A 23183-nucleotide genomic window follows, 5' to 3' on the forward strand; every position below is an offset into this window, starting at 1 on the left:
CGGTTCAACCTGTGCCTGCACTCTGGAGGGTCCGGGCTAGAGTAGTGATCCAGCCTGGGGGAGTGGTGCCAAGGCTGCGCACCAGAGCTCCAGTGCTCCCCCGCAGCCTGGTCCTTCAGGTGCCTCCTCCTAACACCAAGCCTCCTGGAGGTCTCCCCAGCCTGGTGGGTCCTGTGGCAGCCCCACGCACCAGGCTGTCTCTCTGTCTCCTCCCTACAGGTGTTCCTGTCTGTCCGGCGCTGCTGCCGGAGCCTCCCGCCTGTCCGGCGCTGCTGCCGGAGCCTCCTGCCTGTCCGGCGCTGCTGCCGGAGCCTCCTGCCTGTCCGGCGCTGCCGGAGCTTCCAGCGCTGCCGGAGCCGCCCCTCAGCCCAGCGCTGCCGGAGCCGCCCCTCAGCCCAGCGCTGCCGGAGCCGCCCCTCAGCCCAGCGCTGCCCGAGCCGCCCCTCAGCCCAGCGCTGCCCGAGCCGCCCCTCAGCCCAGCGCTGCCCGAGCCGCCCCACAGCCCAGCGCTGCCCGAGCCGCCCCTCAGCCCAGCGCTGCCCGAGCTGCCCCTCAGCCCAGCGCTGCCCGAGCCGCCCCTCAGCCCAGAGGCGCCCGAGCCGCCCCTCAGCCCAGCGCTGCCGGAGCCGCCCCTCAGCCCAGCGCTGCCCGAGCCGCCCCTCAGCCCAGCGCTGCCCGAGCCGCCCCTCAGCCCAGAGGCGCCCGAGCCGCCCCTCAGCCCAGCGCTGCCGGAGCCGCCCCTCAGCCCAGCGCTGCCCGAGCCGCCCCTCTGTCCCGAGCTGCCCCTCTGTCCAGTGGGGTCATTTAGAAGGGTCGCCGTGGTTAGGAAGCCACGGAGGCGGACAATGAGGTGGACTAAGACTATGGTGAAGTGGGGTCCACGTCCCGCGCCAGGGCCGCCACCGCGGACAGACGCCCACCCAGACCCTCCCCTATAGGTTAAGGTTTTGTGGCCGGAGTCCGCACCTTTGGGGGGGGGGTACTGTCACGGTCTGACCTTTGTTTCCTTTGTTTTGTATTTATTTAGTATGGTCAGGGCGTGAGTTGGGGTGGGCAGTCTGTTTGTTTTTCTATGATTTGGGGATTTGTATGTTTCGGCCTATTATGGTTCTCAATCAGAGGCAGGTGTCATTAGTTGTCTCTGATTGAGAATCATACTTAGGTGGCCTGGGTTGCACTGTTTGTTTGTGGGTGATTGTCTATGTTAGTTGCTTGTGTCAGCACAGGTCTAATTTATAGCTTCACGGTCGTTATTTGTTGTTTTTGTATCGTTTGTATTCAGTGTTCAGTGTTTTCTTTTATTAAATACTCATCATGAACACATACCACGCCGTGTTTTGGTCCTCCGATCCTTCTCGCCTCTCCTCTTCAGATGAAGAGGAGGACGACCGTGACGGGGGTTCTACTAGCTGACATATGGAATTGTTTTAAGGTTGTCATACCATGGATCATTTAGCTATTTGATTTTGAATTATAGTACCCCTTTAGGTAAAAAAAATACAATTCTTAAAAATGATTTGATAAAATATTGAATTAGTCCTTTACTGTTATAGCCCATATAAACACATTGAGTAACACTTCCATAAATGGCAAAGACAGTGATGAAATGTCTAATAAGAACTAAGGTTTTGAAGTGACTGTCCTCTATCTAGGAGATGTAACAACGCTCAGGATACTATATATTCAAAAGTATGTGAACACCCCTTCAAATTAGTGGATTAGGCCATAACAGACCCGTTGCTGACAGATGTATAAAATCGAGCAATCTCCATAAACAAACAGGCAGTAGAATGGTCTTACTGAGGAGCTCAGTGACTTTCAACGTGGCACCTTCATAGGATGCCATCTTTCAATTTGTCAAATTTCTGCCATGTTAGGGCTGCCCTGGTCAACTGTAGGTGCTGTTATTATAAAGTGGTAATGTCTAGGAGCTGTCTAACGGCTCAGCTGCAAAGTGGTAGGCCACACCAGCTCACAAGATGGGACAGCCGAGTGCTGAAGTGCCTAGCTTGTAAAAACAATTGTGTCCTCGGCTGCAACACTCACTACCGACTTTTGAACTGATGCTGGAAGCAACATCAGCACAATAACTGTTTGTTGGGAGCTTCATGAAATGTGATTCCATTGCCAAGCAGACGCACACAAGCATCAGATCACCATGTGCAATGCCAAGCATCCATCTGGCAGTCAGATGGATGAATCTGGGTTTTGCGGGGCTCTTTTTCATGGTTCGGGCTAGATCCCTTAGTTCCAGTGAAGAGACATATTAACGCTGCAGCATACATTGACTTTCTGTACGATTCTGTGCTTCCAACTTTGTGGCAACAGTTTGGGGAAGACACTTTCCTGTTTCAAAATGACAACTCCCCGATGTACAAAGCAAGGTCCATACAGAAATGTTTTGTCGAGATCGGTGTGGAAGAACTTGAATGACCTGAACAGAACCCAGACCTCAACCCCATCAAAAACCCTTGTGATGAATTGGAACGCCGACTGCGAGCCAGGCCTAGTCGCCCAACATCACTAATGCTCTTGTGGCTGAATGGAAACAAGTCCCCACAGCAATGTTCCAACATCTAGTGGAAAGCCTTCCCAGAAGAGTGGAGGTTGTTATAGTAGCAATGTACAACGCATCAGCTGCAAGTGACCAGGCGAAAAAACCTTTCCAAGCCAAACCCCTACACACACCCTATATCGTTGCCACCATATTAGCTAAAGTGATGTCATAGTCAACATAGCTAATAGAACTAAAGCATTAGTAAACCAGCTAAAATCATGAGGTAAAGTTACTGTGTACTGTCAGTAAGCAGTTTAGCACTTAGACAGGCGAGCCCCGGTGGCAATAAATTAGTAAAACCAAAAGCTTCCCTTGACTTGGAAGAGTTCCAGTGTTGTGTTGGATCATCATAGTCAGCTAGCTAATATAGCATCCCTCTGTTTGAGCAGGGTGTTTCAGTAGGCTAAACTAGATAGCTGCATTTGCTAGCTAAGTAAGAGAAAGTGAAAAAAAATATTTATATCTCTCCTGCTTCTCCTTCATTTTGAAAGTACTGTGTTTGTTCAAAACTGTTGTTTTTCTCTCTCTCTGAGTCAACTACTCACCACATTGTTATCCACTGCTGTGCTATCTAGCTGTAGATTATGCTTTCAGTACTAGATTGATTCTCTGATCCTTTGATTGGGTGGACAACATGTCACTTCATGCAACAAGATCTCTGATAGGTTGGAGGACATCGCTCAGAAGTTGTCATAATTACTGTGTAAGTCTACGGAAGGGCTAGGAACCATGAGCCTCCTAGGTTTTGTATGGAAATCAATGTACCAGGGCACGGAAGCTAGCTGTCCTCCAGCTACACCATGGTGCTACCCTACAGAGTGCTGTTGAGGCTACTATAGACCTTCATTGCAAAATAGTATGTTTAAAAAAATGTAGTTGATGACATAGTTTTTTCTTAAAAGGATAACTTTTTAAATATTTAAAACATTTTATTTTTATGAGATTCACTAAGGAGTAGTGAGGGGGAGAGAGATCGAGAGTATGGGGGGAGAGATTGAGAGTATGGGGGGAGAGAGATCGAGAGTATGGGGGGAGAGAGATCGAGAGTATGGGGGGAGAGAGATCGAGAGTATGGGGGGAGAGAGAGTCAGATAAGATAATGAGGTCGAAGGATTTGTCTCTAGAATCAGAGACAGGATTGTGCTGAGGCAGAGATCTGGGGAAGGGTACCAAAACAGTTCTCTATTTTTTCATGTCCAAGAACACAGTGGCCTCCATCATAGAAGACGTTTGTAACCACCAAGACTCTTCCTAGAGCTGGCCGCCTGGCCAAACTGATCAATCAGGGGAGAAGGGCCTTGGTCAGCGAGGTGACCAAGAACCCTCTGTGAAGATGAGAGAGCCTTCAAGAAGGACAGCCATCTCTGCAGCACTCCACCAATCAGGCCTTTATGGTAGAGTGGCCAGCCGGAAGCCAATGGCACATGAAAGGCTGCTTGGAGTTTGCCAAAAGGCAACTAAAGTTTCTCAGACCATGAGAAACAAGATTGTCTGGTCTGATGAAACCTGATGCCAAGCATCGCACCTGGAGGAAACCTGGCACCATCCCTACGGTGAAGCATGGTGGTGGCAGCATCATGATGTGGGGATATTTTTCAGCGGCAGGGACTGGGAGACTAGTCAGGATCGAGGGAAAGATAAATGGAGAAAAGTACAGAGAGATCCTTGACGAAAACCATCTCCAGAGGGTTCAGGGCCTCAGACTGGGGTGAAGGTTCAACCTTCCAATAGGACAAGGACCCTAAGCACACAGCCAAGACAAAGCAGGAGTTGCTTCGGGAGAAATCTCAATGTCCTTGAGTGGCCCAGCCAGAGCCCGGACTTGAACCTGATCGAACATCCCTGGAGAGACCTGAAAATATCTGTTCAGTGACACTCCTCATCCAACACGACCAAGCTTGAGAGGATCTGGAGATAAAAATTTGGAGAAATTCCCCAAAAACAGGTTTACAAAGCTTGTAGCGTCATACCCAAGAAGACTCGAGGCTGTAATCGCTGCCAAAGGTGCTTCGACAAAGTACTGATTAAAGGGTCTGAATACTTATGTAAATGTGTTATTGCAGTTTTTTTGTGTTTATACATTTGCAAAATTGTCTAAAAACCTTTTTTGCTTTAGCATTATGGGGTTTAGTGTGTTGATTGATGAGGAGAGAACTAGTTCATCAATTTGAGGAAAAGTTATAAAAAGTCAAGGGGTCTCAATACTTTCTGAATGCACTGTAAGATATAAATGGAACTCAAGGTTTCCTACGTCAGAAATACAACATTTTTCAACGTAAAATATGCATAATAAAATGTTAAGGTCCCTTTCATATTCATCATTGTTTCAAAGTCATAACTGACCCTAGATCAGAACTCCTACTCTAAGTGTGAATAGAGTCGTCCTGTAGCTCAGTTTGTACAGCATGGAGCATGGGTTCAATTCCTGCTGGGACTTCCCATACGAAAAGTGTTTTCAAACATAACTGTAATGACTTGGATAAAAGTGTCTACTAGATGGCATATATTATTAAATACTGTTATAAACTGGGTAGTTTTGGCCCTGGATGCTGATTGGCTGAAACAGCATTTCAGAAGTCTATACTGTATATCAGACAATATACCATGGGTATGACGTAAAAATACTTGTTTACTGTTCTATTTATGTTGTTAACCAGTTTAAAATAAGCCGTGGAACAGTATGTTGGTCATATACCACAAACCCCTGAAGTGCATTATTGCCATTATAAACTTAAGCAATAATGCTCGAGGAGGTGTGATATATGGCCAATATACTACCGCTAAGGGCTGTTCTTATGCACAATGCAACTCGGAGTGCTTGGATGCACCACAAACCCAGAGGTGCCTTATTTTAAACTGGTTACCAATGTACTTAGACCAGTAAATACAAAATGTTAATACCCATGGTTTACGGTCTGGTATACCACGCATGTCAGCCAATCAGCATTCACTGCTCAAACCACCCAGTTTTTAATGGTCAATATTCCACACCTCCACAGGCATTATATCACTTAGTTTAGACATACAGGTCCAGATACACAAGGTTATTGTCAAACTTCTTCTGTTCAAGTCTTCTTGGTTCTGGGTTTGTTGTGTTCAGGTCTTCTTGGTTCTGGGTTTGTTGTGTTCAGGTCTTCTTGTTTCTGGGTTTGTTGTGTTCAGGTCTTCTTGTTTCTGGGTTTGTTGTGTTCAGGTCTTCTTGGTTCTGGGTTTGTTGTGTTCAGGTCTTCTTAGTTCTGGGTTTGTTGTGTTCAGGTCTTCTTGGTTCTGGGCTTGTTGTGTTCAGTTCTTCTTGGTTCTGGGCTTGTTGTGTTCAGGTCTTCTTGGGTCTGGGTTTGTTGTGTTCAGGTCTTCTTGGTTCTGGGCTTGTTGTGTTCAGGTCTTCTTGGTTCTGGGCTTGTTGTGTTCAGGTCTTCTTGGTTCTGAGTTTGTTGTGTTTGGGTCTTCTTGGTTCTGGGTTTGTTGTGTTCAGGTCTTCTTGGTTCAGGGTTTGTTGACTGTACTGTAGAGAACAGAGTCCTCCTCAGCTGCTTGTGCTGCTGCGGGTCTGAAGAGAGAAACAAAAATGAAACAAAGACAGTGTCCCAAATTGTGGCACCCTATAGGGCTCTATCTAAAGTAGTGCACTAAATAGGGAATAGGGTGCCATTTGGAACAGAAAAACAGTTCCTCAAAACAATCATCACGTCACTCCCTCATTTTAGACATGTCATAGTAACTGTCCTGAGATGTCCGTTGTTGGGTTCATAGTTTGGCTTCATAGTGGTCACAAAGGGTCAACTGTTTTGCTTGTTGATGACATTTCCTACAATAAACAGCAGCATATAAATGACCTTAAAGCAGAATATGCTCACCAGGTGGCAGCACAAGGGAGGTTGAATTTCACAGCAGCGTAGTGGACATCCTCATCCTCTTTCTGGGGTTGAGGCACTTGGACGGTGGAGTACAGAGGCACTTCCTGGTTTTTGGGACGAGAGAAGTGGACGCTGGAATAGTGAACATCATCCTGGTCGTCAGTGTCTGCTGTCTGTGCTGCAGTAGGGTTCATTGCCATAACTGAGATGTTTTCATACACTGGACTAGAGTCTCCCTGATGGAGAGAGAGAACACACAACATGAGGAGTGGAAATGATCCACAAAGAATACAGTCATCACAGTCACCTTCTGATTCCAACAGACTCACCTGTCCAACGTCTGCTGTGTCTCTTGTGTTGGTGGGTTTGGAGGCCTTCTTCCTGTTTTGCACATTAATTAATAAATACATTACTTCATAAATGAAGTTAACAATAAATCAGAGGGCTACATTTAAATAATGAACAACATGATAATATGCATTTTCACTCACCTGAACCACATGAGTCCAGAGAGACAGAGGATGACAACCAGAACAACCACTATGATTCCTACAGCTGCAGTCTGAACTGAGGTTTGTTTCCCTATAATAAAATATGGATGATATGAGTACATGGCATTATATAATTAACTAAAAATGAACTATAATACAGGACATTAATGCAATACTTGTTAAGGGATCTTATAACCCAATGTATAGTTATAACCTAAGGTTTAATAAGCCAAAACATCATGATTAACATTAGATTGAAACATGTAGGTTTGTATTGAGATGTATTTTACCTGCTACAATGATCATCAGAGCTGTAGAGTTCATAGATCCTCTTCCATTCTGGGCCTCACAGTAATATTCTCCTCTGTCCTCAGAGATGATGTTAGTGATGCTGTAACTCTGTCCTGATGCTTTTGGTGAGGTTACGTTCTTCTTGTACCAGGTGTATTTGTCCACAGGTGGGTTGGCATCACTGCTGCAGGTCAGAGTCACTGAACTGCCCTCCACTATTTCACCAGAGGGACTGACTGACACTGAGGGGTTCTTTGGAGCATCTAGTAAAGCAGAATATGTCAGAGGGTCAGGACTGTAGTATACTACCTCAAATGACATCATGTCAAAAATAAATCATATCTAAAGTCAGAGAACTATCTAAAACTATCACTTAGACAAAACATGAACAATAATACATTTGGAGATACTTTAGGACTTGAGTGTCTACTAAACTATTCTTCAAGTGTTTGAGGTACTGAACATTCTAACTATAGACATGCATACATCTATGACATTGTCTGTAATTTCTATGTAATGATGAATATATAGATAAAGAAGTAATACTCTTCTCATTGATATAAAGTTTGTGATACTTTCTAAGTAGAATAGTAGTTTAATTCATACTTACACACTGCAGGAGAGTGGAGGTCCTCATGGTGTTCTACAGTACAGGAGTAACTGTCCGCAGAATGACCCAACACTACTAGGGTATTACTAGAGTATTGTTGGGAAGTGGGCTCATCTAGACGTTGTCCGTTCTTGTACCAGATGTAGGTGGTGTTGTCAGTCAGAGTACAGGTGGTGATACAGGTCAGTGTCTTCTGTCTCTCTGCAGCAGGAGTCACCTTCACCTGCAGACCTGAAACAATATGTATAAAACCACATACACCTCTGTGTTAACAGGATGGTTAATATATTTATCCTGTAATTCATTATGATTTACAGTTGTATCATATAGTGTAGTATTTATTACCTGTGACAGACAGAGTTGTTCCAGGGAAGCTGTACCCCCATCTTGCCTTACCAGATGTAAATCTGAACTTGTACTCAGTTGAGTCACTCTCTCTCAGGTCTGTGATTCTCAGGGTGGAGTCCTTGTCTGTTTGTTGATGGTATTCCAAACGATCTGCATACTCTGGGTTCAGGCTCAGGTCTTTAGTGACACCAGACTCCCATTTGTTGAACCAGGCCACTTCTGTGACCTTATGCCACCTGGGATGTGTGTAAAAGCAGGATATGTCCACTGTTGACCCTTTCAAAGCACAGATACTCTGATGGGTGTAAGTCACATTCATACAGCTCTCACCCACAACACCTGAAACAAAATGGAACTGATCAATTCCTGAAACGATAATGAGACTATTTTCAAGTGTTTTAGATGTATTGGACAGTTTCGTTTCTGAATTTAAAAAATAATATTGACATGCATCTATAAAACTGTGTATCATTCCAATGTATATAGTTAAGAACATTGATAGAGAAAAACCATTCTTATTGGTTCTAAATGATATCACATAAAATACTAGTTTCATTCAGACTCACACACTGCAGGAGAGAGGAGATTCTCATGGCCTTTTACAGCACAGGAGTAACTGTCTCCATAGTTACTGGAGACTGAGTATTTGTACTGGGGGGAGGTGCTCTCATCTAGATGTTGTCCGTTCTTGTACCAGATGTAGGTGGGGTTGTCAGTCAGAGTACAGGTGGTGATACAGGTCAGTGTCTTACCAGTCACCTTCACCTGAAGACCTGGAGAAAAAACAATATCACTGTAAATCCCTTTAACACTGACTTATCACTCTAATACAAAGATGGAGGAAATTCTACAGTCTATCAAACATACACACCACAACAAGAACTAATTGTAATTGAACATAAAAACACTTTTACTATACCTGTGACAGACAAAGTCACTCCAAGTTTGCCAGTAAATGTCCCTCCTTCCTGATCTGTTATGAATCTGAACTTGTACGTAGCTGAGTCTCTCTCTCTCAGGTCTGTGATTCTCAGGGTGCAGTCTTTCTTCTTAACCCCATGATACTCCAGATGACCTGCATGCTCTGGGTTCTGACCTAGGTCTTCAGTCTCAGTTTTAGTGAACCAGAAGGTTGATATGACTTTATGACCACTGGGATATCTGAAAGAGCAGGTCAGCTCCACTGTTGACCCCTTCAAGGCACAGATTCTCTGAGTGGTGTAAGTCACACTCCATCCATCCTGACCCAGGACCACTGAAACACAGTCACACAACACAACATTTATTAAATGAAAATGAATGCAAAAATGGCTCTCACTAACAGTATTGTTGGTCCACATTTTGTTGCCATAGTTACTGAGTTGGGTGTGAATGGAAACCACAGATGAGCATCTCTCAATGAGGAGTAGAAGACCAATATATAAAGTGAAGTAGATGCCAAACAGAACAACATTATGACTCTTAACCTTTTAGACATGTTTATAAATTGAAACACAGAACAACATTATGACTCTTAACCTTTTAGACATGTTTATAAATTGAAACACAGAACAACATTATGACTCTTAACCTTTTAGACATGTTTATAAATTGAAACACAGGGAACTAAAACATTATGAAAGGGACCATACCTGCTACAGACCAGAGAAAGAACACCAACACACTTCCTGCTGTTCTCAAGGCCATTGTTGCATCTCCCACCCTGCAGTCTTAGAAACATAAACAACAACTCACTCTATAGCTGGTGAATAACTCCATGATCATCATCATTATATCATCAACAACAACAACTTATTGAACAGGTCTGTATTACTGTAAACACATATTTCTACATTGATCGTTCTGAAGCTGTTTTATTCTCAGAACCCCAAATATAGAAGGATAAATGTTCAATCCTCTACGGTCCGTCAAGCTGTACAGCAGCCTAAAGACTGACCACCAGGTTCAATGATAGCTCCTATCCCCAAGCTGTGAGGATAAACAGCAAGTGATTCAAACACACACACAGTCTGTAGTGAAGGCCCATGGAGTCTGTATCAAAGTCTAGAGAGCTGGTTGTTATAGATGTAGAAAAGTCAAAACACACATCCTACACAGTATAGATGTCAACCCTCCTCCCTATCAGTCTGGTCCTAAAGGGCCCTCAGATAAATCCACTGTGTCATTCATACACACTCAACCACACTGGGGGAGACACTTTATGAATACTGACCCTGATGTAACAACCAAAACACAGATAAAAACATAACAAGAAGTAAAATTATACATTACCCTCAAGTATTTGACTTATGACTAAAAACAAATAACCAAAAACTATATTTCAAGATATTGTCAAGAGTACTTCCAGAGTGAAGTGAAGAGGAGAGTCTTGTACAGTGAGTCAACTGTCTGGTAGTGAGTGAAAACAAGAAGTGTTGAAACCTTATCAAAGCAGTCAGAACACAAGTAGTGGATGCAGAACTGTCCTTCCTGTTTAGTAAAGACATTAACATCCACGACAACCAGACCAACACGCCAGAAAAGGGCTGTTACTGTAATAGAACAGAAATTGTGTAAAAGACAAGTCAGGGCATATATATATATATATATATATATATATTTTTTTTAATTGTCCATTTCCAATGTGATCTTTATACTACATACAGAACCATGTAAACAATGTGTTGACTAAACTATTTATAACATTAACATTTTAACGACCTACCTTGCCCTTCTGACATCTGTATATACAGGTCAAAGTTCCGTGATGTTATTCAATTAGAACCCATTCAATTTAAACACCCATGACCATCACTCCTCATCATCTGCATCAAAGTGGTACTGAAGGTTCCAGTGTTCTAGACTAGAGCTCCGCCTACTGGCATCTCAACATTACTGCAGCCTCCAGTCCTCATGATGTCCTCATTCATTTGGGAAGTAATGGGAATAAAATGAATGATGTTCCTGTCATTCCAAGATATTGAGCCCTGCCCATGTCTCTTTGCTTAACCTTTTAGAGCTCTAGGGGCGCTATTTCATTTTTGGATAAAAAACGTTCCCGTTTTAAGCGCGATATTTTGTCACGAAAAGATGCTCGACTATGCATATTCTTGACAGTTTTGGAAAGAAAACACTCTGAAGTTTCAGAATCTGCAAAGATTTTGTCTGTAAGTGCCCCAGAACTCATTCTACAGGCGAAACCAAGATGATGCATCACCCAGGAATTAGCAGAATTTCTGAAGCTCTGTTTTCCATTCTCTCCTTATATGGCTGTGATTGCGCAAGGAATGAGCCTACACTTTCTGTCGTTCGCCCAAGGTCTTAGCAGCATTGTGACGTATTTGTAGGCATATCATTGGAAGATTGGCCATAAGAGACTACATTTTCCAGAGGTCCGCCCGGTGTCCTTTGTCTAAATTTGTGCGTAATCTTCAGGTGCAGGCATTTTCTCCTGGGATTCAGGAGAGAAAGCATGTTTCCAAGAACGATGTATCAATGAAGAGATATGTGAAAAACACCTTGAGGATTGATTCTAAACAACGTTTGCCATGTTTTCAGTCGATATTATGGAGTTAATTTGGAAAAAAAGTTTGCGTTTTGAGGACTGAATTTATGGATTTTTTTTGGTAGCCAAATGTGATGTATAAAACGGAGCTATTTCTAATACACAAGGAATCTTTTTGGAAAAACTGAGCATCTGCTATCTAACTGAGAGTATCCTCATTGAAAACATCAGAAGTTCTTCAAAGGTAAATGATTTTATTTGAAGGCTTTTATGTTTTTGTTAATGTTGCGTGCTGGATGCTAACGCTAATGCTAACGCTAAATGCTAACGCGAAATGCTAACTCTAGCTAGCTACTTTTACACAAATGATTGTTTTCCTATGGTTGAGAAGCATATTTTGAAAATCTGAGATGACAGTGTTGTTTACAAAAGGCTAAGCTTATTTCATTTCATTTGCGATTTTCATAAATAGTTAACGTTGTGTTATGCTAATGAGCTTGCTGATAGATTTACACAATCCTGGATACAGGGGTTTTTTCATAGCTAAACGTGACGCAGAAAACGGAGCGATTTGTCCTAAACAAATAATCTTTCAGGAAAAACTGAACATTTGCTATCTGAGAGTCTCCTCAATGAAAACATCTGAAGTTCTTCAAAGGTAAATGATTTTTTTGAATGCTTTTCTGTTTTTTTGTGTAAATGTTGCCAGCTGAATGCTAATGCTAAATGCTACGTTAGCCATCAATACTGTTACACAAATGATTGTTTTGCAATGGTTGAGAAGCATATTTTGAAAATCTGAGATGACAGTGTTGTTAACAAAAGGCTAAGCTTGAGAGCTAGCATATTTATTTCATTTCATTTGCGATTTTCATGAATAGTTAACGTTGCGTTATGGTAATGAGCTTGAGTCTGTATTCACGAACCCGGATCCGGGATGGGGAGATCAGAAAGGTTAATAAAGGGTTATCTTTTGTGCCTACAACCCAGTGCAACGATTGATGTTTTGATGTAGACATGTTAAAGTTTTTTAGAAACATCTGTTTAAGGGAATACTTTAGCTCCCCTAATTCTGACACTTCTATTGAACCAGCAGGTTGCTCTCCTGCACATACTCCGACTCCTTTTAGAAGCAAGAGTTATTTTATACCTCCAGCCAATCACAATCACTCTATCGAGACATATTGCAGACTTGTGGAAGAAGATGTTGGACATCTCCTTAAGAATAAACAGGGGTCCAAATCTTTCCATAATTTACCTGAGGATGAAAAACAAGCTTTGCTTGATTTACAATCCGATATGTCAGTACTTATTCACCCTGCTGATAAGGGTGGGTTGGTTGTACTCATGGATAGGACAGTTTATGTATATGAGTGTCATAGACAGCTGCTTGACGACACCTTTTACAAGATACTCAGCACGGACAGGCGGGAGATTCCGGCAGCTCCGGAGTGAAGGGCGGCTCCGTTAGCTCCTGACTGATGGGCGGCTCTGGAGCGTCCGGACTGGAGGGAGGCTCTGGCAGATCCGGACTGGAGGGAGGCTCTGGCAGATCCGGACTGGAGGGAGGCTCTGGCAGATCCGGACTGGAGGGAGGCTCTGGCAGATCCGGACTGGAGGGACACACAGGAGACTTTGTTCTTAGAACAGGCACAGTACTCACCAGGCGGGAGAGATCTACTGGAGGCCTGGTCCTTGGAGGAGGCACAGGATAGACCGGTCCGTGGAGGCGCACTGGAGGTCTAGAACTAAGGGCCTGAACAACCCGTCCTGGCTGGATGTTGATTTTAGCCCGGCACTTGTGGGGCGCAGGCACAGGGCACACTGGGCTGTGCAGACCCACGGGAGACACAGTGCGTAGGGCTGGTGCCATATAACACGGACCGAGGAGACGCACTGGAGACCAGATGCGCTGAGCCGGCTTCATCCTTCCTGGCTCGATGCCCACTCTAGCCGGCCGATACGAGGAGCTGCGAAGTAGCGCACCGGGCTATGTTTGCGCACTGGGGACACCGTGCGCTTCAACGCATAACATGGTGCCTGCCCGGTCACACTCTCTCCACGGTAAGCACGGGGAGTTGGCTCAGGTCTCCTACCTGACTTTGCCAATCTGCCCGTGCCCCTCCCCTATAATACATTTTTGGGGATGCCTCTCGGGCTTCCTTGCCAGCCGTCTTCCCTCGTACCGCTGGTTCACCTCTCCTGCTGCCTCCGCTCTCCTGGCTGCCTCCACCTGTTCCCATGGGAAGCGATCCCTTCCAGCCAGGATCTCCTCCCATGTGTAGGAACCCTTCCCGTCCAGAATGTCCTCCCATGTCCATTCCTCCTTCTTACCACGCTGCTTGGTCATTTTGTGGTGGGTAGTTCTGTAACGATCATCGTAGGTGGAAGGAGGAGAGGACCAATGTGCAGGTGGTATGTGTTCATGATCTTTAATTACACTGAACACTAGAACAAAAATAACAAAAACGGAACAAACAAAAAAGTCCTGTCTGGTACAGAGACAGAAATCAATCACCCACAACCAAAATGGGAAAACAGGCTATCTAAGTATGGCACTCAATCAGAGACAACAATAGACAGCTGCCTCTGATAAAGAACCATACCAGGCCAAACACAAAGGAAAAGAAAACCTAGACCTACAACACAGAGTACCCACCCACATCACACCCTGACCAAACTAAAAATGTAAACATACAAAGCAATCTACGGTCAGGGTGTGACAGACGCATTCTTGTGTTCTAACTACCCGCTATTCAAAGTGCTCTGAACAAATTAAGGGAATTGTTCACAAACATTGGCACATCCTAAAATCCGATGATAGTCTCGGTAATGTGTTTTCGACCCTTCCCTTGGTCGTAATCTCGCGGGGCAGAAATCTCAGAGACCAATTGGTACACTCTGATTTACCACCCCAAGATATTCCTGAACAACGTCTATTGGATGGTAAATACAAATGTAATGGCTGTGCTCAATGCAATGGCACTTATAAATGTAGATCCTTCAAACACCCACAAACAGGGAAACAGATCCCATTTAAAGGTGTTATTACGTGCTCCACTAAGGCAGTTATTTATCTTATAACTTGTCCTTGTGGTAAAAATGATGTGGGTAAAACAAAGCGCGAATTAAAAGTACGTATCTCAGAGCATCGTAGCAGAGCATCGTAGCACCATTAGGTGTAAAAACTTTACTTACCCAGTTGCGGCCCACTTCTTGGAGGCAGGCCACTCGATTTCGTCTCTGCGTTATATTGGCATTGAACATGTCACCCTCCCTAGGAGAGGGGGTGATCTTGATAATTTATTGTTAAGACGAGAGGCTGCCTGGATCTTTAACTTAAAGACGCTTGCTCCCTTTGGTCTCAACGTAGACTTTGATCTGAAGCCATTCTTGTGATTATTGTGACTTTATGATCGTATGTAATCCATTTGTTGTTTGTATGCTGTTCTTTGTATGCCATTTTAATATTTGATAATTAACCAATGATATTAGGCCACTCTTGGCCAATATTACAGACACCTGTGTCTTTTGACACTACATAACCGAGTCATCCCGCAGTGTTTGTGATTACAACCTGGTGAAGACAGTTGGTAATTACATTTTTGAATCTGAGCTCCTAGTGTGCGGCTCTCTTTTATTTTCAAGTTTTCTACTCCCCTAGCCAACACCTCGCCTAAATAGGTGTGCGTTTCTTTTTCTTCTAGATTGTTCCTGTCATTCCAGCCATTATAATGAATCCATCCTCCTATATACGAGCCTCCTCTGTTGTACAGTACTGGTAGAAGCTGTATCTAGGAGAGGCAGGAATGAACATCACCTCAGCCTGCTGTACTGACTGTGTGGTCTATTGTAGTCTGCTGTCCATAAATATTGCCATTTAGTTATCAAAAGCAATGTACAGTCTGTGTGCATATATTTGACCTATGGGGGGTCCAGGGAACCAAACCCATAACGTTGCAGGATGTTCTACCAACTGAGCCACAGAGGAACATATTCTGTATAGTCTAATGTGAATATACAGATTTCTGATATGATTCAGGAGGACTGTGAGAGGACAGACAGGAAAGCAGAACAGGAAATTGACAGTCAGTGTGTGCAAATAAACCAACAAAACCACAACCCACCATTACTGTGTCTCATGTTAATACTACTCCTAAACACAACCCACCATCACTGTGTCTCATGTTAATACTGCTCCTAAACACAACCCACCATCACTGTGTCTCATGTTAATACTACTCCTAAACACAACCCACCATCACTGTGTCTCATGTTAATACTGCTCCTAAACACAACCCACCATCACTGTGTCTCATGTTAATACTACTCCTAAACACAACCCACCATCACTGTGTCTCATGTTAATACTACTCCTAAACACAACCCAACAACACTGTGTCTCATGTTAATACTACTCCTAAACACAACCCAACAACACTGTGTCTCATGTTAATACTACTCCTAAACACAACCCAACAACACTGTGTCTCATGTTAATACTACTCCTAAACACAACCCTCCATCACTGTGTCTCATGTTAATACTACTCCTAAACACAACCCACCAACACTGTGTCTCATGTTAAATTCTACACCTAAAAACAACCCACAATCACTGTGTCTCATGTTAATACTACTCCTAAACACAACCCACCATCACTGTCTCATGTTAATACTACTCCTATACACAACCCACCATGACTGTGTCTCAGGTTTATACTACTCCTAAAGCTCTTATGAAGAATCCACTTAATCACTCTTACTGTCACGCTTTAGGCCATTTTCAAAATGTATTGCTCTCAGAGCTCTTAAAACAGCACAAGTCTTTATGTGAAACCACATGTACAATGTACATCCCATCTTTTTATAGCATACAATATATCTCTGTATTTGTCAAGGGTGCAAATAATTTTGGTCATGACTCTGTATCCAACAATCTGATTAATATGTAAAAATAAATGTACACTCACTCACACACGCACACACACACAGAGTTATACTTGACCCTGTTATACTATGACAGTGAACATGACCCTATTGAATGGAGATCTGGGTGTTACTGGTAAACTCTACTGATCATGTTTTAAACATGTAAATGAATAAACTGATCTAAACTAAACACATGAAACCACAGTCCAGGGTCAGTATTCACAAAGTGTATCAGAGTAGGAGAGCTGATCTGGGATCAGTTTAGCCTTTTAGATCATAATTATATGGACCATCTGAGACACTTTATGAATACAGGCCCTGATGTAACAACAAAAAAACAGTTCAAAATAAATCAACAAGTACAAAGATACAGGAAGTAATTTGATGTATGGCTAAAAACAACAAAAGTAAACCATATTTCAAGATTCCGTCAAGTGTACTTACAGAGTGAAGTGAAGAGGAGAGGTCTTGTACAGTCAGTCAACTTACTGTCACTGTGTGGAAACAAGAAGTAGTCTACTGTAAGTATTAGTAGAAGCAGACATAGCCTAAGTGTGAGTTCTGTGGTTGACACATTTTAAAAGTAGCCTAGTCAGGTCATTAACATGCAGGAACAGCATGTCACATAAGGGATGTTACTGTATCTAAATAGAAAATGGTCTAAAGTCAGAATACTGTAGTTACATTTCTTTATTTGAGGAGTGAACCTTCATGTTTTACAAGAGGCAAAATGTGACCCATTCCCATCACTCCTCATCAGCTGGTACTGAAGGTTCCAGAACAGATGAAAGGGGAGTATCTTTGGTTCCAGTGTTCTAGACTAGAGCTCTCCCTACTGACATCTCAACATTACTGCAGCCTCCAGGCTTCATATGTCCCTAGTAGTCTGATGAAAATATACAAAATAGAAGGTAAAATAACATTTGAAAATGTAAAATGTATAGAAAACTAACCAGGCGCAAACATAAAAATACTGTGATATTGGGACTTATGTTGAACTGACATTTGAATTGAGCGAACAAGTGAGCTCAGCTAGCTTGTTAGCTACATGAAGATTTTTCCTAAATAAACTAGCATTTCTCTGCATCACACAGCTACTCTGAATGGACTGGATTGTGAACAATATGATGTGCTGCCACTGAATTACAGCAAGACCCCATAGTTAACTAGTGAGCTAGTTAGTGAGCCTACTTTTAGCTATCAACATTAACTAGCTAGAAACAACAGACAACAGTGAGCTGTCATTATGCCAAGGCCAAGGAAAGCTGCTCTGAATTTCCACTGTGTTCTTGTGTGAAAGAGATGTCTTCAGCTCTCTGATATTCAGAACAACGGACTCAAAGTGGACCCTGACATCCATATAACTAAGTCTGTCTGTCTGTCTGTCTGTCTGTCTGTCTGTCTGTCTGTCTGTCTGTCTGTCTGTCTGTCTGTCTGTCTGTCTGTCTGTCTGGGATTATTATGTTTTATTGTGTCTGAGTGATGCATGTTTAAAAAACATTTACATTGAATAATATTTCATGTAATTGTTTATTGCTGCTTCGTTATTGTTATTTTATTGTGATTTAGTTTTAGTTTTATTTACAATTTTTATAATTAAAAAAAAGGAAAATTCCTTACATAAAAAACTGCATTGTTGCTTAATAATCATTTAATAACCATTTCACAGTAAGGTCTACCTGTTGTAATCGGCGCATGTTTGAAATACAATTTGATTCGTGTGTTTAGGCGCTGGACTCCCTCTGACACTGGGATTCTGAATATCTAGAAGTCTGAGCCGCCAGTGGACGGGGACGGGAGGGTTATTCTACTAGTTGACATATGGAATTGTTTTAAGGTGGTCATACCATGGATCATTTAGCTATTTGATTTTGAATTATAGTACCCCTTTAGGTAAAAAAGGATAAGGACTAATGTTTGTGAGAGCACGCAGGTGACTGCAATATAGTCTGCCTGGAACATGCCCCATATTCAACTGTAATTCAATTAAAAAATAACATTTATTTATCCCCTGTAGGGGCAATTACTAGGCACCCTATGGCATCAGGCTGGCAGTGAGTCTCACAATGACATCACAATGGGTCACATGTCCAGTCACATGACCATACATACATACACAGTAAAACACATGATAACAACAGATGTTATCCCCCTTAGTGTCTACAACATGGTCATCATAGAGGAGATTCACTGGGCAAAGATCCCTTCAAGTTCTAAGGATGATTTCATTTCCATGTTTCACAGCTCAGGCCGAGGGAGATTTACATTTACAGTAGAGAACATAGAATTAGAATGTTGAACTTTGATACTCTCTATCTCCCCACACCTACAGTACAGAACATAGAGAGTATCAGAGTTCTACATTCTAATTATATCTCCCCACACCTACAGTACAGAACATAGAGAGTATCAGAGTTCTACATTCTAATTATATCTCCCCTCACCTACAGCACAGAACATAGAGAGTATCAGAGTTCTACATTCTAATTATATCTCCCCTCACCTACAGCACAGAACATAGAGAGTATCAGAGTTCTACATTCTAATTATATCTCCCCTCACCTACAGTACAGAACATAGAGAGTATCAGAGTTCTACATTCTAATTATATCTCCCCTCACCTACAGCACAGAACATAGAGAGTATCAGAGTTCTACATTCTAATTATATCTCCCCACACCTACAGCACAGAACATAGAGAGTATCAGAGTTCTACATTCTAATTATATCTCCCCACACCTACAGTACAGAACATAGAGAGTATCAGAGTTCTACATTCTAATTATATCTCCCCTCACCTACAGCACACAATGTAGAAGGAGGAGAGGAAGGGAGGGAGGTGACCACAGTCAAAATACAAGGAATGTAGGAACAGGGTGCTATTTGAGACGGCCTATAGAACCTATAACTGTAGAAATGTATACTGTGGAATAACCAGAAATAAACATACTCACCCACTGGAGTCCTGAGGGGAGGAGAGGTCCACCACTGGAGTCCTGAGGGGAGGAGAGGTCCACCACTGGAGTCCTGAGGAGAGGAGAGGTCCAACACTGGAATCCTGAGGGGAGGAGAGGTCCAACACTGGAATCCTGAGGGGAGGAGAGGTCCAACACTGGAGTCCTGAGGGGAGGAGAGGTCCAACACTGGAATCCTGAGGGGAGGAGAGGTCCATGACTGGAATCCTGAGGGGAGGAGAGGTCCATCACTGGAATCCTGAGGGGAGGAGAGGTCCATCACTGGAATCCTGAGGGGAGGAGAGGTACAACACTGGAATCCTGAGGAGAGGAGAGGTCCACCACTGGAGTCACGAGGGGAGGTCTTCCCCTCAGGAAACATTGTAGCTAAACATCACAATAAATCAATGTTTGATATATCATGTATTTCTTTATTGTTGAAGTGTTTTGGTTAAATCAGAAATCAAACTCCTCTAATAATGGCTATGCTCCTTGTGGTGGGGTCTGGTAGTGCAGTCTATATATACTATGCTCCCTGTGGTGGGGTCTGGTAGTGCAGTCTGTATATACTATGCTCCCTGTGGTGGGGTCTGGTAGTGCAGTCTGTATATACTATGCCCCTTGTGGTGGGGTCTGGTAGTGCAGTCTGTATATACTATGCCCCTTGTGGTGGGGTCTGGTAGTGCAGTCTGTATATACTATGCTCCTTGTGGTGGGGTCTGGTAGTGCAGTCTGTATATACTATGCCCCTTGTGGTGGGGTCTGGTAGTGCAGTCTGTATATACTATGCTCCTTGTGGTGGGGTCTGGTAGTGCAGTCTGTCTATACTATGCTCCTTGTGGTGGGGTCTGGTAGTGCAGTCTGTATATACTATGCTCCCTGTGGTGGGGTCTGGTAGTGCAGTCTGTATATACTATGCTCCCTGTCGTGGGGTCTGGTAGTGCAGTCTGTATATACTATGCTCCTTGTGGTGGGGTCTGGTAGTGCAGTCTGTATATACTATGCTCCCTGTGGTGGGGTCTGGTAGTGCAGTCTGTATATACTATGCTCCTTGTGGTGGGGTCTGGTAGTGCAGTCTGTCTATACTATGCTCCTTGTGGTGGGGTCTGGTAGTGCAGTCTGTATATACTATGCTCCCTGTGGTGGGGTCTGGTAGTGCAGTCTGTATATACTATGCTCCTTGTGGTGGGGTCTGGTAGTGCAGTCTGTATATACTATGCTCCTTGTGGTGGGGTCTGGTAGTGCAGTCTGTATACACTATGCCCCTTGTGGTGGGGTCTGGTAGTGCAGTCTGTATATACTATGCTCCTTGTGGTGGGGTCTGGTAGTGCAGTCTGTATATACTATGCTCCTTGTGGTGGGGTCTGGTAGTGCAGTCTGTATATACTATGCTCCCTGTGGTGGGGTCTGGTAGTGCAGTCTGTATATACTATGCTCCCTGTGGTGGGGTCTGGTAGTGCAGTTTGTATATACTATGCTCCCTGTGGTGGGGTCTGGTAGTGCAGTCTGTATATACTATGCTCCATGTGGTGGGGTCTGGTAGTGCAGTCTGTATATACTATGCCCCCTGTGGTGGGGTCTGGTAGTGCAGTCTGTATATACTATGCCCCTGTGGTGGGTTCTGGTAGTGCAGTCTGTATATACTATGCTCCCTGTGGTGGGGTCTGGTAGTGCAGTCTGTATATACTATGCTCCCTGTGGTGGGGTCTGGTAGTGCAGTCTGTATATACTATGCTCCTTGTGGTGGGGTCTGGTAGTGCAGTCTGTATATACTATGCTCCCTGTGGTGGGGTCTGGTAGTGCAGTCTGTATATACTATGCTCCCTGTGGTGGGGTCTGGTAGTGCAGTCTGTATATACTATGCTCCCTGTGGTGGGGTCTGGTAGTGCAGTCTGTATATACTATGCTCCCTGTGGTGGGGTCTGGTAGTGCAGTCTGTATATACTATGCTCCCTGTGGTGGGGTCTGGTAGTGCAGTCTGTATATACTATGCTCCCTGTGGTGGGGTCTGGTAGTGCAGTCTGTATATACTATGCTCCCTGTGGTGGGGTCTGGTAGTGCAGTCTGTATATACTATGCTCCCTGTGGTGGGGTCTGGTAGTGCAGTCTGTATATACTATGCTCCTTGTGGTGGGGTCTGGTAGTGCAGTCTGTATATACTATGCTCCCTGTGGTGGGGTCTGGTAGTGCAGTCTGTATATACTATGCTCCCTGTGGTGGGGTCTGGTAGTTGGGTCTGGTAGTCTGGTACAAGAACGGACAACATCTAGATGAGAGCACCTCCCCCCAGCACAAAGACCCAGTCTCCAGTAACTATCACCAAGCTGTACAGCAGCCTAAAGACTGACCAACAGGTTGAATGATAGCTGCTATCACCAAGCTGTGAGGATAAACAGCAAGTGACTAAAGACTGACCATCAGGTTCAATGATAGCTGCTATCACCAAGCTGTACAGCAGCATAAAGACTGACCACCAGGTTGAATGATAGCTGCTATCACCAAGCTGTACAGCAGCCTAAAGACTGACCAACAGGTTCAATGATAGCTGCTATCACCAAGCTGTATAGCAGCCTAAAGACTGACCACCAGGTTGAATGATAGCTGCTATCACCAAGCAGTACAGCAGCCTAAAGACTGACCACCAGGTTGAATGATAGCTGCTATCACCAATCTGTGAGGATAAACAGCAAGTGACACACACACACACTTTTTTAAGGGGGTTGTTCAGCTTCAATATTGCAGATAGATTGTGGCTTCAATCAATGTAATTGTCTGAATCATTTCCAATTCTGATCATCCTCGCAGTGGCAGACCACGTGTAACAACACCTGCACAGGATCGGTACAACAGTAGGCTGTGAGAGGCTGGACTGAGGACTTGTAGGCCTGTTGTAAGGCAGGTCCTAACCAGACATCACCGGCAACAGCGTCGCCTATGGCCACAAACCCACCGTCGTTGGACCAGACAGGACTGGCAAAAATATATCTTCACTGATGAGTCACGGTTTTGTATCACCAGGGGTGATGGTTGGATTCGCTTTCATCGTCAAAGGACTGGGCTTTACACCGAGGCCTGTACTCTGGAGCGGGATCGATTTGGAGGTGTGTGATTTCCTCCTGTCTCAGCCTCCAGTATTTATACTGCAGTAGTTTATGTGTCGGGGGGCTAGGGTCAGTTTGTTATATCTGGAGTACTTCTCCTGTCCTATTCGGTGTGCTGTGTGAATCTAAGTGTGCGTTCTCTAATTCTCTCCTTCTCTCTTTCTTTCTCTCTCTCGGAGTACCTGAGCCCTAGGACCATGCCCCAGGACTACCTGACATGATGACTCCTTGCTGTCCCCAGTCCACCTGACCGTGCTGCTGCTCCAGTTTCAACCGTTCTGCCTTATTATTATTTGACCATGCTGGTCATTTATGAACATTTGAACATCTTGGCCATGTTCTGTTATAATCTCCACCGGCACAGCCAGAAGAGGACTGGCCACCCCACATAGCCTGCTTCCTCTCAAGGTTTCTTCCTAGGTTTTGGCCTTTCTAGGGAGTTTTTCCTAGCCACCGTGCTTCTACACCTGCATTGCTTGCTGTTTGGGGTTTTAGGCTGGGATTCTGTACAGCACTTTGAGATATCAGCTGATGTACGAAGGGCTATATAAATACATTTGAT

The 23183-nt window shown here is 43.9% G+C and overlaps 1 protein-coding gene across 1 annotated transcript in view; it reads right to left on the minus strand.

Moving 5' to 3' along the window:
• Positions 1-6407: 6407 nt before the first annotated feature.
• The window catches only part of LOC149978733 (uncharacterized), a 32518-nt gene continuing 15742 nt past the window's right edge, over positions 6408-23183 (minus strand). Inside the window, exons 11-18 of the mRNA XM_090194529.1 lie at positions 9071-9406; positions 8718-8924; positions 8149-8490; positions 7804-8034; positions 7193-7456; positions 6903-6999; positions 6741-6792; positions 6408-6647 (exon numbers count right to left, since the gene is read on the minus strand). Of these exons, the coding sequence (XP_090050655.1) occupies positions 6408-6647; positions 6741-6792; positions 6903-6999; positions 7193-7456; positions 7804-8034; positions 8149-8490; positions 8718-8924; positions 9071-9406 (1769 nt within the window). The remainder of the gene's footprint in view (positions 6648-6740; positions 6793-6902; positions 7000-7192; positions 7457-7803; positions 8035-8148; positions 8491-8717; positions 8925-9070; positions 9407-23183) is intronic.

Source organism: Oncorhynchus mykiss, chromosome 13, assembly GCF_057628025.1.
Source record: "Oncorhynchus mykiss isolate SJ-2025 chromosome 13, ASM5762802v1, whole genome shotgun sequence".
Classification (NCBI taxonomy): domain Eukaryota; kingdom Metazoa; phylum Chordata; class Actinopteri; order Salmoniformes; family Salmonidae; genus Oncorhynchus; species Oncorhynchus mykiss.